General features: G+C 51.0%; 1 protein-coding gene and 1 long non-coding RNA gene across 2 annotated transcripts in view; one reads left to right on the top strand and one right to left on the bottom strand.

The window, feature by feature from the left end:
- LOC141075553 (uncharacterized) overlaps nucleotides 1-16,480 on the top strand; it is a 161,670-nt gene that overhangs the window by 98,378 nt on the left and 46,812 nt on the right. The window lies entirely within an intron of this gene.
- Nucleotides 1-16,480, bottom strand: part of C9 (complement C9) — a 77,575-nt gene that overhangs the window by 51,413 nt on the left and 9,682 nt on the right. Inside the window, exons 3-4 of the mRNA XM_073562647.1 lie at nucleotides 14,658-14,805; nucleotides 13,705-13,855 (exon numbers count right to left, since the gene is read on the bottom strand). Of these exons, the coding sequence (XP_073418748.1) occupies nucleotides 13,705-13,855; nucleotides 14,658-14,805 (299 nt within the window). The remainder of the gene's footprint in view (nucleotides 1-13,704; nucleotides 13,856-14,657; nucleotides 14,806-16,480) is intronic.

A 16,480-nucleotide genomic window follows, 5' to 3' on the forward strand; every position in this document is an offset into this window, starting at 1 on the left:
TTACATTACTGATCCTGAGTTACATCCTGTATTATACTCCAGAGCTGCACTCACTATTCTGCTGGTGCAGTCACTGTGTACATACATTACATTACTGATCCTGAGTTACATCCTGTATTATACCCCAGAGCTGCACTCACTATTCTGCTGGTGCAGTCACTGTGTACATACATTACATTACTGATCCTGAGTTACATCCTGTATTACACCCCAGAGCTGCACTCACTATTCTGCTGGTGCAGTCACTGTGTACATACATTACATTACTGATCCTGAGTTACATCCTGTATTACACCCCAGAGCTGCACTCACTATTCTGCTGGTGCAGTCACTGTATACATACATTACATTACTGATCCTGAGTTACACCCTGTATTATACCCCGGAGCTGCACTCACTATTCTGCTGGTGCAGTCACTGTGTACATACATTACATTACTGATCCTGAGTTACATCCTGTATTATACCCCAGAGCTGCACTCTCTATTCTGCTGGTGCAGTCACTGTGTACATACATTACATTACTGATCCTCAGTTACATCCTGTATTATACTCCAGAGCTGCACTCTCTATTCTGCTGCTGCGGTCACTGTGTACATACATTACTGATCCTCAGTTACATCCTGTATTATACTCCAGAGCTGCGCTCACTACTCTGCTGGTGCAGTCACTGTGTACATACATTACATTACTGATCCTCAGTTACATCCTGTATTATACCCCAGAGCTGCACTCACTATTCTGCTGGTGCAGTCACTGTGTACATACATTACATTACTGATCCTGAGTTACCTCCTGTATTATACCCCAGAGCTGCACTCACTATTCTGCTGGTGCAGTCACTGTGTACATACATTACATTACTGATCCTCAGTTACATCCTGTATTATACTCCAGAGCTGCACTCACTATTCTGCTGGTGCAGTCACTGTGTACATACATTACATTACTGATCCTCAGTTACATCCCGTATTATACCGCAGAGCTGCACTCGCTATTCTGCTGGTGCAGTCACTGTGTACATACATTACATTACTGATCCTGAGTTACCCCCTGTATTATACTCCAGAGCTGCACTCACTATTCTGCTGGTGCAGTCACTGTGTACATATATTACATTACTGATCCTGAGTTACATCCTGTATTATTCCCCAGAGCTGCACTCACTATTCTGCTGGTGCAGTCACTGTGTACATACATTACATTACTGATCCTGAGTTACACCCTGTATTATACCCCAGAGCTGCACTCACTATTCTGCTGGTGCAGTCACTGTGTACATACATTACATTACTGATCCTGAGTTACATCCTATATTATACCCCAGAGCTGCACTCACTATTCTGCTGGTGCAGTCACTGTGTACATACATTACATTACTGATCCTGACTTACATCCTATATTATACCCCAGAGCTGCACTCACTATTCTGCTGGTGCAGTCACTGTGTACATACATTACATTACTGATCCTGAGTTACATCCTGTATTATACCCCAGAGCTGCACTCACTATTCTGCTGGTATAACAGTGAAGGTATGTGTGTGTGTATCACCAATCACGAAGCATCTTTCATTTCACCAGAGCTGTTTAAAAGAAGCTGAGTTGTGATTGGTGCTATGAGCAATAGTTTTCTCACTCGACGACAACACCTCAGCAGACACTGACATGGTGGGAGGAATCTAGCATCCCTGGGAACATAAGCTCCCAGCCATTGTCTGTCCCCCAGAGAGCACATGACAAAAATGATTCACCCCCTCCCTGCCCATATACCCATCACACATCCTCCATCCCATAGGCACATCTTCCCTCTTAAAGGGATCATTGGTATGGAAGTCAGGGCAAATTCATCCAGCGCTTTGGTTTTGACCCCAAGCCTCTCTTAAGGTGAACCCCGGTATGGAAGATAGAATGTGGGATATTAGGGGTAGTAGTCCGGTGGCTCTGGCTGACGGGATGATGTGGGATATTAGGGGGAGTAGTCCGGTGTCTCTGGCTGACGGGATGATGTGGGATATTAGGGGTAGTAGTCCGGTGGCTCTGGCTGAGGGGATGATGTGGGATATTAGTGGTAGTAGTCCGGTGGCTCTGGCTGACGGGATGATGTGGGATATTAGGGGTAGTAGTCCGGTGCCTCTGGCTGAGGGGATGATGTGGGATATTAGTGGTAGTAGTCTGGTAGCTCTGGCTGACGGGATGATGTGGGATATTAGGGGTAGTAGTCCGGTGGCTCTGGCTGAGGGGATGATGTGGGATATTAGTGGTAGTAGTCCGGTAGCTCTGGCTGACGGGATGATGTGGGATATTAGGGGTAGTAGTCCGGTGGCTCTGGCTGACGGGATGATGTGGGATATTAGGGGTAGTAGTCCGGTGGCTCTGGCTGATGGGATGATGTGGGATATTAGGGGTAGTAGTCCGGTGGCTCTGGCTGACGGGATGATGTGTGATATTAGGGGTAGTAGTCCGGTGGCTCTGGCTGACGGGAAGATGTGGGATGTTAGGGGTAGTAGTCCGGTGGCTCTGGCTGAGGGGATGATGTGGGATATTAGGGGTAGTAGTCCGGTGGCTCTGGCTGACGGGATGATGTGGGATGTTAGGGGTAGTAGTCCGGTGGCTCTGGCTGAGGGGATGATGTGGGATATTAGGGGTAGTAGTCCGGTGGCTCTGGCTGACGGGATGATGTGGGATATTAGGGGTAGTAGTCCGGTGGCTCTGGCTGACGGGATGATGTGGGATATTAGGGGTAGTAGTCCGGTGGCTCTGGCTGACGGGATGATGTGGGATATTAGTGGTAGTAGTCCGGTGGCTCTGGCTGACGGGATGATGTGGGATGTTAGGGGTAGTAGTCCGGTGGCTCTGGCTGACGGGAAGATGTGGGATGTTAGGGGTAGTAGTCCGGTGGCTCTGGCTGAGGGGATGATGTGGGATATTAGGGGTAGTAGTCCGGTGGCTCTGGCTGACGGGATGATGTGGGATGTTAGGGGTAGTAGTCCGGTGGCTCTGGCTGAGGGGATGATGTGGGATATTAGGGGTAGTAGTCCGGTGGCTCTGGCTGACGGGATGATGTGGGATATTAGTGGTAGTAGTCCGGTGGCTCTGGCTGACGGGATGATGTGGGATATTAGGGGTAGTAGTCCGGTGGCTCTGGCTGATGGGATGATGTGGGATGTTAGGGGTAGTAGTCCAGTGGCTCTGGCTGACGGGATGATGTGGGATATTAGGGGTAGTAGTCCGGTAGCTCTGGCTGACGGGATGATGTGGGATATTAGGGGTAGTAGTCCAGTGGCTCTGGCTGACGGGATGATGTGGGATATTAGTGGTAGTAGTCCGGTGGCTCTGTCTGATGGGATGATGTGGGATATTAGGGGCAGTAGTCCGGTGGCTCTGGCTGACGGGATGATGCGGGATATTATGGGCAGTAGTCCGGTGGCTCTGTCTGATGGGATGATGTGGGATATTAGTGGTAGTAGCCCGGTGGCTCTGGCTGACGGGATGATATGGGATATTAGTGGTAGTAGTCCGGTGGCTCTGGCTGATGGGATGATGTGGGATATTAGGGGTAGTAGTCCGGTGGCTCTGGCTGACGGGATGATGCGGGATATTATGGGCAGTAGTCCGGTGGCTCTGGCTGACGGGATGATGTGGGATATTAGGGGTAGTAGTCCGGTGGCTCTGGCTGACGGGATGATGTGGGATATTAGGGGTAGTAGTCCGGTGGCTCTGGCTGACGGGATGATGTGGGATATTAGGGGTAGTAGTCCGGTGGCTCTGGCTGAGGGGATGATGTGGGATGTTAGGGGTAGTAGTCCGGTGGCTCTGGCTGAGGGGATGATGTGGGATATTAGGGGTAGTAGTCCGGTGGCTCTGGCTGACGGGATGATGTGGGATATTAGTTGTAGTAGTCCGGTAGCTCTGGTTGACGGGATGATGTGGGATATTAGTGGTAGTAGTCCGGTAGCTCTGGCTGACGGGATGATGTGGGATATTAGGGGTAGTAGTCCGGTGGCTCTGGCTGACGGGATGATGTGGGATATTGGGGGTAGTAGTCCGGTGGCTCTGGCTGACGGGATGATGTGGGATATTAGTGGTAGTAGTCCGGTGGCTCTGGCTGACGGGATGATGTGGGATATTAGTGGTAGTAGTCCGGTGGCTCTGGCTGACGGGATGATGTGGGATATTAGGGGTAGTAGTCCGGTGGCTCTGGCTGATGGGATGATGTGGGATATTAGTGGTAGTAGTCCGGTGGCTCTAGCTGATGGGATGATGTGGGATAATAGGGGTAGTAGTCCGGTGGCTCTGGCTGACGGGATGATGTGGGATATTAGGGGTAGTTGTCCGGTGGCTCTAGCTGATGGGATGATGTGGGATATTAGGGGTAGTAGTCCGGTGGCTCCGGCTGATGGGATAATGTGGGATATTAGTGGTAGTAGTCCGGTGGCTCTGGCTGACGGGATGATGTGGGATATTAGTGGTAGTAGTCCGGTGGCTCTGGCTGACGGGATGATGTGGGATATTAGGGGTAGTAGTCCGGTGGCTCTAGCTGATGGGATGATGTGGGATATTAGGGGTAGTAGTCCGGTGGCTCTAGCTGATGGGATGATGTGGGATATTAGGGGTAGTAGTCCGGTGGCTCCGGCTGATGGGATAATGTGGGATATTAGGGGTAGTAATTATATGCAAAAATGTTCAATGATCACTTAATGGCACTTCCAAACACATTCATAGTACATAGCATGGTCATATATACCAAAACTAATAGAAGAGAACCATTTATAAAATACCTATTTTTTATTTATTTCTTTTAAAAAATTAAATAAAAAATGCCACATCAATATGCACAATACAATTATACCCCAAAATAAGGGGACACAAACCACAGATGTATAGTATCAAAAATTTTTCATGTATGCAAACACAAATTATTAATTTATATAGATAGCATATAATTAAATATAATTTTATGAGGATAAAGGGTATTTCATATCAATAAATAGTGCCAGAGACACTAATATCGCACATCATCCCATCAGAGCCAACGGACTACTCCCCCTAATATCCCACATCATCCCGTCAGCCAGAGCCACCAGACTACTACCCCTATTATCCCACATCATCCCGTCAGCCAGAGCCACCAGACTACTACCCCTAATATCCCACATCATCCCGTCAGCCAGAGCCACCAGACTACTACCCCTATTATCCCACATCATCCCGTCAGCCAGAGCCACCGGACTACTACCACTAATATCCCACATCATCCTGTCAGCCAAAGCAACCGGACTACTCCCCCTAATATCCCACATCATCCTGTCAGCCAGAGCCACCGGACTACTACACCTAATATCCCACATCATCCCGTCAGCCAGAGCCACCGGACTACTACCCCTAATATCCACATCATCCCGTCAGCCAGAGCCACCGGACTACTACCACTAATATCCCACATCATCCTGTCAGCCAGAGCCACCGGACAACTACCCCTAATATCCCACATCATCCCGTCAGCCAGAGCCACCGGACTACTACCCCTAATATCCCACATCATCCCGTCAGCCAGAGCCACAGGACTACTACCCCTAATTTCCCACATCATCCCGTCAGCCAGAGCCACCGGACTACTACCCCTAATATCCCACATCATCCCGTCAGCCAGAGCCACCGGACTACTACCCCTAATATCCCACATCATCCCGTCAGCCAGAGCCACCGGACTACTACCCCTAATTTCCCACATCATCCCGTCAGCCAGAGCCACCGGACTACTACCCCTAATATCCCACATCATCCCGTCAGCCAGAGCCACCGGACTACTACCCTTAATATCCCACATCATCCCGTCAGCCAGAGCCACCGGACTACTACCACTAATATCCCACATCATCCTGTCAGCCAGAGCCACCGGACAACTACCCCTAATATCCCACATCATCCCGTCAGCCACAGCCACCGGACTACTACCCCTAATATCCCACATCATCCCGTCAGCCAGAGCCACCGGACTACTACCCCTAATATCCCACATCATCCCGTCAGCCACAGCCACCGGACTACTACCCCTAATATCCCACATCATCCCGTCAGCCACAGCCACCGGACTACTACCCCTATTATCCCACATCATCCCGTCAGCCAGAGCCACCGGACTACTACCCCTAATATCCCACATCATCCCGTCAGCCAGAGCCACCGGACAACTACCCCTAATATCCCACATCATCCCGTCAGCCAGAGCCACCGGACTACTACCACTATTATCCCACATCATCCCATCAGCCAGAGCCACCGGACTACTGCCCCTAATATCCCACATCATCCCATCAGCCAGAGCCACCGGACTACTACCCCTAATATCCCACATCATCCCGTCAGCCAGAGCCACCGGACTACTACAACTAATATCCCACATCATCCCATCAGCCAGAGCCACCGGACTACTACCACTATTATCCCACATCATCCCGTCAGCCAGAGCCACCGGACTACTACCCCTAATATCCCACATCATCCCGTCAGCCAGAGCCACCGGACTAATCCCCCTAATATCCCACATCATCCCGTCAGCCAGAGCCACCGGACTAATCCCCCTAATATCCCACATCATCCCGTCAGCCAGAGCCACCGGACTACTACCACTAATATCCCACATCATCCCGTCAGCCAGAGCCACCGGACTAATCCCCCTAATATCCCACATCATCCCGTCAGCCAGAGCCACCGGACTACTACCACTAATATCCCACATCATCCTGTCAGCCAGAGCCACCGGACAACTACCCCTAATATCCCACATCATCCCGTCAGCCAGAGCCACCGGACTACTACCACTATTATCCCACATCATCCCATCAGCCAGAGCCACTGGACTACTACCCCTAATATCCCACATCATCCCGTCAGCCAGAGCCACCGGACTACTACCCCTAATATCCCACATCATCCCGTCAGCCAGAGCCACCGGACTACTACCCCTAATATCCCACATCATCCTGTCAGCCAGAGCCACCGGACTACTCCCCTAATATCCCACATCATCCCATCAGCCAGAGCCACCGGACTACTACCCCTAATATCCCACATCATCCCGTCAGCCAGAGTCACCGGATTACTACCCCTAATATCCCACATCATCCTGTCAGCCAGAGCCACCGGACTACTCCCCCTAATATCCCACATCATCCTGTCAGCCAGAGCCACCGGACTACTACCCCTAATATCCCACATCATCCCGTCAGCCAGAGCCACCGGACAACTACCCCTAATATCCCACATCATCCCGTCAGCCAGAGCCACCGGACTACTACCACTAATATCCCACATCATTCTGTCAGCCAGAGCCACCGGACAACTACCCCTAATATCCCACATCATCCCGTCAGCCAGAGCCACCGGACTACTACCACTAATATCCCACATCATCCTGTCAGCCAGAGCCACCGGACAACTACCCCTAATATCCCACATCATCCCGTCAGCCAGAGCCACCAGACTACTACCCCTAATATCCCACATCATCCCATCAGCCAGAGCCACCGGACTACTACCCCTAATATCCCACATCATCCCATCAGCCAGAGCCACCGGACTACTACCCCTAATATCCCACATCATCCCGTCAGCCAGAGCCACCGGACTACTACCCCTAATATCCCACATCATCCCATCAGCCAGAGCCACCGGACTACTACCACTATTATCCCACATCATCCCGTCAGCCAGAGCCACCGGACTACTACCCCTAATATCCCACATCATCCCGTCAGCCAGAGTCACCGGACTACTACCCCTAATATCCCACATCATCCCGTCAGCCAGAGCCACCGGACTACTACCCCTAATATCCCACATCATCCCGTCAGCCAGAGCCACCGGACTAATCCCCCTAATATCCCACATCATCCCGTCAGCCAGAGCCACCGGACTACTACCACTAATATCCCACATCATCCTGTCAGCCAGAGCCACCGGACAACTACCCCTAATATCCCACATCATCCCGTCAGCCAGAGCCACCAGACTACTACCCCTAATATCCCACATCATCCTGTCAGCCAGAGCCACCGGACAACTACCCCTAATATCCCACATCATCCCGTCAGCCAGAGCCACCGGACTACTACCCCTAATATCCCACATCATCCCGTCAGCCAGAGCCACCGGACTACTACCCCTAATATCCCACATCATCCTGTCAGCCAGAGCCACCGGACTACTACCCCTAATATCCCACATCATCCCGTCAGCCAGAGCCACCGGACTAATCCCCCTAATATCCCACATCATCCCGTCAGCCAGAGCCACCGGACTACTACCACTAATATCCCACATCATCCTGTCAGCCAGAGCCACCGGACTACTACCCCTAATATCCCACATCATCCCGTCAGCCAGAGCCACCGGACTACTACCACTAATATCCCACATCATCCCGTCAGCCAGAGCCACCGGACTACTACCACTAATATCCCACATCATCCCGTCAGCCAGAGCCACCGGACTACTACCCCTAATATCCCACATCATCCCGTCAGCCAGAGCCACCGGACTAATCCCCCTAATATCCCACATCATCCCGTCAGCCAGAGCCACCGGACTACTACCACTAATATCCCACATCATCCTGTCAGCCAGAGCCACCGGACAACTACCCCTAATATCCCACATCATCCCGTCAGCCAGAGCCACCAGACTACTACCCCTAATATCCCACATCATCCTGTCAGCCAGAGCCACCGGACAACTACCCCTAATATCCCACATCATCCCGTCAGCCAGAGCCACCGGACTACTACCCCTAATATCCCACATCATCCCGTCAGCCAGAGCCACCGGACTACTACCCCTAATATCCCACATCATCCTGTCAGCCAGAGCCACCGGACTACTACCCCTAATATCCCACATCATCCCGTCAGCCAGAGCCACCGGACTACTACCCCTAATATCCCACATCATCCTGTCAGCCAGAGCCACCGGACTACTCCCCTAATATCCCACATCATCCCATCAGCCAGAGCCACCGGACTACTACCCCTAATATCCCACATCATCCAGTCAGCCAGAGCCACCGGACTACTACCCCTAATATCCCACATCATCCCGTCAGCCAGAGCCACCGGACTACTACCCCTAATATCCCACATCATCCCGTCAGCCAGAGCCACCGGACTACTACCCCTAATATCCCACATCATCCTGTCAGCCAGAGCCACCGGACTACTCCCCTAATATCCCACATCATCCCATCAGCCAGAGCCACCGGACTACTACCCCTAATATCCCACATCATCCCGTCAGCCAGAGTCACCGGATTACTACCCCTAATATCCCACATCATCCTGTCAGCCAGAGCCACCGGACTACTCCCCCTAATATCCCACATCATCCCGTCAGCCAGAGCCACCGGACTACTCCCCCTAATATCCCACATCATCCCGTCAGCCAGAGCCACCGGACTACTACCCCTAATATCCCACATCATCCCGTCAGCCAGAGACACCGGACTACTCCCCCTAATATCCCACATCATCCTGTCAGCCAGAGCCACCCGACTACTCCCCCTAATATACCACATCATCCCGTCAGCCAGAGACACCGGACTACTACCACTAATATCCCACATCATCCCATCAGCCAGAGCCACCGGACTACTCCCCCTAATATCCCACATCATCCCGTCAGCCAGAGCCACCGGACAACTACCCCTAATATCCCACATCATCCCGTCAGCCAGAGACACCGGACTACTACCCCTAATATCCCACATCATCCTGTCAGCCAGAGCCACCGGACTACTCCCCCTAATATCCCACATCATCCTGTCAGCCAGAGCCACCCGACTACTCCCCCTAATATACCACATCATCCCGTCAGCCAGAGACATCGGACTACTACCACTAATATCCCACATCATCCTGTCAGCCAGAGCCACCGGACTACTCCCCCTAATGTCCCACATCATCCCGTCAGCCAGAGCCACCGGACAACTACCCCTAATATCCCACATCATCCCGTCAGCCAGAGACACCGGACTACTACCCCTAATATCCCACATCATCCTGTCAGCCAGAGCCACCGGACTACTCCCCCTAATATCCCACATCATCCTGTCAGCCAGAGCCACCCGACTACTCCCCCTAATATACCACATCATCCCGTCAGCCAGAGACACCGGACTACTACCACTAATATCCCACATCATCCTGTCAGCCAGAGCCACCGGACTACTCCCCCTAATATCCCACATCATCCCGTCAGCCAGAGCCACCGGACTACTACCCCTAATATCCCACATCATCCCGTCAGCCAGAGCCCCCCGGACTACTACCCCTAATATCCCACATCATCCCGTCAGCCAGAGCCACCGGACAACTACCCCTAATATCTCACATCATCCCGTCAGCCAGAGCCACCGGACTACTGCCCCTAATATCCCACATCAGCCCGTCAGCCAGAGCCACCGGACTACTCCCCCTAATATCCCACATCATCCCGTCAGCCAGAGCCACCGGACTACTACCCCTAATATCCCACATCATCCCGTCAGCCAGAGCCACCGGACTACTGCCCCTAATATCCCACATCAGCCCGTCAGCCAGAGCCACCGGACTACTCCCCCTAATATCCCACATCATCCCGTCAGCCAGAGCCACCGGACTACTCCCCCTAATATCCCACATCATCCCGTCAGCCAGAGCCACCGGACTACTACCCCTAATATCCCACATCATCCCGTCAGCCAGAGCCACCGGGCTACTACCACTAATATCCCACATCATCCCATCAGCCAGAGCCACCGGACTACTACCCCTAATATCCCACATCATCCCGTCAGCCAGAGCCACCGGACTACTACCCCTAATATCCCACATCATCTTGTCAGCCAGAGCCACCGGACTACTACCCCTAATATCCCACATCATCCCGTCAGCCAGAGCCACCGGACTACTGCCCCTAATATCCCACATCATCCCATCAGCCAGAGCCACCGGACTACTACCCCTAATATCCCACATCATCCCGTCAGCCAGAGCCACCGGACTACTGCCCCTAATATCCCACATCAGCCCGTCAGCCAGACCCACCGGACTACTACCACTAATATCCCACATGATTCCGTCAGAGCCACCGGAATACTACCACTAATATCCCACATCATCCCATCAGAGCCACTAGACTACTACCACTAATATCCCACATCATCCCGTCAGCCAGAGCCACCGGACTACTACCCCTAACATCCCACATCATCCAGTCAGCCAGAGCCACCGGACTACTACCCCTAATATCCCACATCATCCCGTCAGCCAGAGCCACCGGACTACTACCCCTAACATCCCACATCATCCCGTCAGCCAGAGCCACCGGACTACTGCCCCTAATATCCCACATCAGCCCGTCAGCCAGACCCACCGGACTACTACCCCTAATATATCATGGTCATATATACCAAAACTAATATAAGAGAACCATTTATAAAATACCTATTTTTTATTTATTACTTTTAAAAAATTAAATAAAAAATGCCACATCAATATGCTCAATACAATTATACCCCAAAATAAGGGGACACAAACCACAGATGTATAGTATAAAAAATTATTCATGTATGCAAACACAAATCTATTAATTTATATAGATAGCATATAATTAAATATAATTTTATGAGGATAGAGGGTATTTCATATCAATAAATAGTGCCAGAGGCATCTCACAAAATATCATGAATCTTCCCTGTATCATCTCATATCATAATTATTTCAATGCACAGAAGCCCAATTATAATGTTTATGCGCCTATGAGATTCCCCACAAAATAATCCATGTGTTTTGCTAATTATATTACTTACAAGTCAATCTCTGACAAGATGTAAACGGTGGCAGTGCTCCTCTGCGCTCCGACGCGTGTTTCGCCCGCTAGCTTCTTCTTCTTCTTAGTGAATGGGGCTATGCGGAGTGGGTGGGGCTCTACAATTCCTTCTCTCCTCCACACTTATCCGCTTCTCACCCAACCGCCTCCAAGACTTCTCCCAAATAGCCCCTATCCTCTGGAATTCTTTTCCCCAACACGTACGGCTGTCAACCACACTCGGATCCTTCAGACGGAACCTGAAAACCCACCTCTTCAGGAAAGCCTACAACCTACAATGATCCCCGCTGCCCCCTCACCACTACTGGAGCTACCGCCTCACCACCACTGGAGCTGCTGCAACCCTCTGTCACGTGCCCCATCCTGAGTGACACGACCAGCAGGGCGGTTGCTGATACAACAGGACGCGGCACGTGTGATTGTTCTACGTGACGCGGCCCGCAGGCCGGTAACTAATACAATAAGACAAAGGGAATAGGGAAAACCTGGGTAACAATAACAGTGGTGGCCCTGCGATAGGGAAGGGGGAAGTGGAGACCTCCTGCACTCCCCTGAGTCAGTATCTCAACACTCCTGACGTTCCCTAGGCCGGTTCCGCACCGGGCGCTGATCAGGAACCTCAAAACCCTGACTCACCCTGCTCCTAAACCCTCACTAGGAAATTGGTCGGTGTGGAAACTAATCCCACCACTGCACTAAACACACATAAGGAAAAGTGACAAAACAGGGGAACACCACTTAGCTTTGCTCTGTTGCTTACGCTCCCAGCAACAGAGCCCACTACCTGCGTGCATCTTTTCCTCCACCGTGTCCGACATCTGGGTGCACAGAGTCCAGAAACAGACCTTCTCAGAACCATAGTGCAGCCTTGGAGCAAACAGAGTCCACACCTGCGTGCAGCTGTCCAGAAACAGAGTCCCGCAAATGAGTCCAGCTTTTCTGCCAAAAAGTCCAGCATGTTTGAGTCCAGCTCTCAGCAACAACATCCAGCATTTTGAGTGCAGCTCTACACCATAGCTGCCACTCCACCAATCCATGCACGAACTCCTTGCTGACACCATAGCTGCGACTCCACCATGCCATGCCAGCACTCCTTGCAGACCAATTCCCTAGTGAGGGTTTAGGTGCAGGGCGAGTCAGGGTTTTGAGGTTCCTGATCGGCGCCCGGTGCGGAACCGGCCTAGGGAACGTCAGGAGTGTTGAGACACTGACTCAGGGGAGTGCAGGAGGTCTCCACTTCCCCCTTCCCTATCGCAGGGCCCTCATTGCTATTGTTACCCAGGTTTTCCCTATTCCCTTTGTCTTATTGTATTAGTTACCGGCCTGCGGGCCGTGTCACGTAGGACAATCACACGTTCCGCGTCCTGTTGTATCAGTTACCGGCCTGCTGGCCGTGTCACTCAGGACGGGGCATGTGACATTATCACCAACCGTGATTAACACATCTGATACTCTCTTATAGAGCACTCACACCTGTTACATAATCACGTGCACAAACTAAGGTAACCAGAGTGCAATGACCCCAAAAATAAAGATCAATTTTTATGTTGCGTCATATTCATGAACCCCGAGGTTTGCGCCTCCTTGTGGCCAAAATGCCAATGCATACTACAAGACAATAAATGTCTTATAAGAAATCCCAGATGAGGAATCGCGCCCTCGCGGCTCTACAGGAGCTCAGCTCATCAGTTATGGCTGCGTTTATTGATAAGCTTGCTGACTGTTTCCACCTGATTTGTGAATCTGTGTTCTGTAACTTTTGTTCTTAAGCAACAAAATTAAATTGTAATTTGTCGCACACTCAATAAACGTCCAGTATGTGCCGAGCGATCACACTCACCCGTCTCCGGCCGTCCGAGCGACTTCCGATAAATCCACATCCATATTCCGGCAGACGGGTTTGGGGTCTTTGCCGTCGTCACAGGTTTCATCAGAGTGGTCTCCGCAATCATTGTCTCCATTACACAGAAACCTCATTTTTATGCATCGACCTGGGATAGTCCCCAAAAAAAGAAATCTGATCAAATAAACCTGGGCTTTATTACATTTTAAGCAATGAGGCACAGAATAAGAATATCTTTTGCACATGCATTATGTTTCCTTTTTTCCATTATTTTCACATTTTTCTCACTTGCAGTACCACTTTTTATCACAGCTGGCTGCACATATTTCCATAGCAATCAATGCAACAGCGCCCCCCTCCCAACAAGGTGTAATTTTAGTCTTTCATCAGTGAATGTATTATTTTTTTTTTTTGCGCTTCCTTCTTTTATACGCATTTACTCCACCAAGCAAAACCATTTTAGACCCATCTATGAACCATAAGGGTCTCACAGAGACAGCTTTTTTCTTCAGGTTATTAAGAGACAATTTTTATATTAAAGGGATTATTTGTGACAAGACAGCCCCTTTAAATGCCATATAGTAGAGAACAGACGATATGACTATTAACTGTTACAGTAATGGTGGTGCCTTCTGGCCCTGATAGTTCAGGGGTCTCAGGTAGATCAGGAAGAATCACACAAAAAGATCTCAGAAGGGGAAGCGAGCTACATATGTAGCAATATTGTCTCCATTGAATTCAATGGGTTTCATTATTCTGTATACAGCAAGCTCCCCCTAGTGGCAGCTGCAGGTATCCATAATTTTGAATGCTATGGCACTATGATGTCACTAGGGGCAGTACTGTTCAGTAGGGCGCAGTCTGACAACACTGTTGTGAGATCTCCCTTTATTGGCGGCTCCGTGGTTGTCCTTGTTGATTGCATTGAATTTATTTCTGTAGTTAATTACCTGATGTTTCACATTCAAAGTCGTTTCCGCAGTCGAGCACAGATCCTCCGCACGGCTGATCTGACTTACAGCGCTGGTATTCTCCCAGTGAGCTCAGACATCGACTACCGCCAAACTGGCCGAACTTCACGATGCCGCGTGAGCGAAACTATATACCAGGAGACCGGGAAAGAGACATATATAACAACGGACGTGACATTCAGGGCCTGGTGTGGTATAGACATGGATCTCACACATACACTGGATGGATAAAAGTATGTGCCCCCTCCAGGAGCTTTTCTGACCTCCAATATGTGGTCACCTCTCTGCAGATATAAAGGCTCCTGTTTTTCTGGGAATGATTTCTACAAGATTTTGGAGGCATCTCTGGGAGCATTTGGGGGTCAGACCCTGATGTTGGGGGAGGCCAGGCTCACAATCTCCATTCTAGGTGTTGGATGGGGCTGAGGTTCGGGCTTTGTACAGCCGGTCATGTTCTCTCACCAAACTCCTTCAACCATGTCCTTTTAAACGGGAAAGAGAAAACGTTCTTCCCCAAACTCTTCCCAAAAAGCTGAATGCTCCAATTTTCCACAGTGTCATCAGTATCATACAGTGTGTGAGGGGGCTGTGGGAAAATCATACAGTGTGAGGGGGTTGTGGGAACATCATACTGTGTGAGGGGGCTGTGGGGGCATCATACTGTGTGAGGGGGTTGTGGGGGACATCATACTGTGTGAGGGGGCTGTGGGAACATCATACTGTGTGAGGGGGCTGTGGGAACATCATACAGTGTGAGGGGGTTGTGGGAACATCATACTGTGTGAGGGGGCTGTGGGGGCATCATACTGTGTGAGGGGGTTGTGGGGGACATCATACTGTGTGAGGGGGTTGTGGGGGACATCATACTGTGTGAGGGGGTTGTGGGGGCATCATACTGTGTGAGGGGGTTGTGGGAACATCATACTGTGTGAGGGGGTTGTGGGGGCATCATACTGTGTGAGGGGGTTGTGGGGGAACATCATACTGTGTGAGGGGGTTGTGGGGAACATCATACTGTGTGAGGGGGTTGTGGGGAACATCATACTGTGTGAGGGGGTTGTGGGGGAACATCATACTGTGTGAGGGGGTTGTGGGGAACATCATACTGTGTGAGGGGGTTGTGGGGAACATCATACTGTGTGAGGGGGCTGTGGAAACAGCATACTGTGTGAGGGGGTTGTGGGTGCATCATACTGTGTGAGTGGGTTGTGGGGGCATCATACTGTGTGAGTGGGTTGTGGGGGCATCATACTGAGTGAGGGGGTTGTGGGTGCATCATACAGTGTGAGGGGGTTGTGGGTGCATCATACAGTGTGAGGGGGCTGTAGAGGCATCATACAGTGTGAGTGGGTTGTGGGAGCATTATACTGTGTGTGGCGGCTGGGCTGTGGGGGCATCATACTGTGTGAGGAGGCTGTGGAAGCATCATACTGTGTGTGGGGTTGTGGGTGCATCATACAGTGTGAGTGGGTTGTGGGGGCATTATACTGTGTGTGGGGGCTGTGGAAGCATCATACTATGTGTGGGGGCTGGGCTGTGGGGGCTTCATACTGTGTGTGGCGGCTGGGCTGTGGGGGCATCATAATGTGTGTGGGGACTGTGGAATCATCATACTGTGTGTGGGGGCTGGGCAGTGGGGGCATAATACTGTGTGAGGAGGCTGTGGAAGCATCATACTGTGTGTGGGGGTTGTGGGTGCATCATACAGTGTGAGTGGGTTGTGGGGGCATTATACTGTGTGTGGGGGCTGTGGAAGCATCATACTATGTGTGGGGGTTGGGCTGTGGGGACTTCATACTGTG

The sequence above is a fragment of the Dendrobates tinctorius genome, unplaced genomic scaffold (genome assembly GCF_039654945.1).
Source record: "Dendrobates tinctorius isolate UK_male_01 unplaced genomic scaffold, ASM3965494v1 ptg000362l, whole genome shotgun sequence".
NCBI classification, from domain to species: Eukaryota; Metazoa; Chordata; class Amphibia; order Anura; family Dendrobatidae; genus Dendrobates; species Dendrobates tinctorius.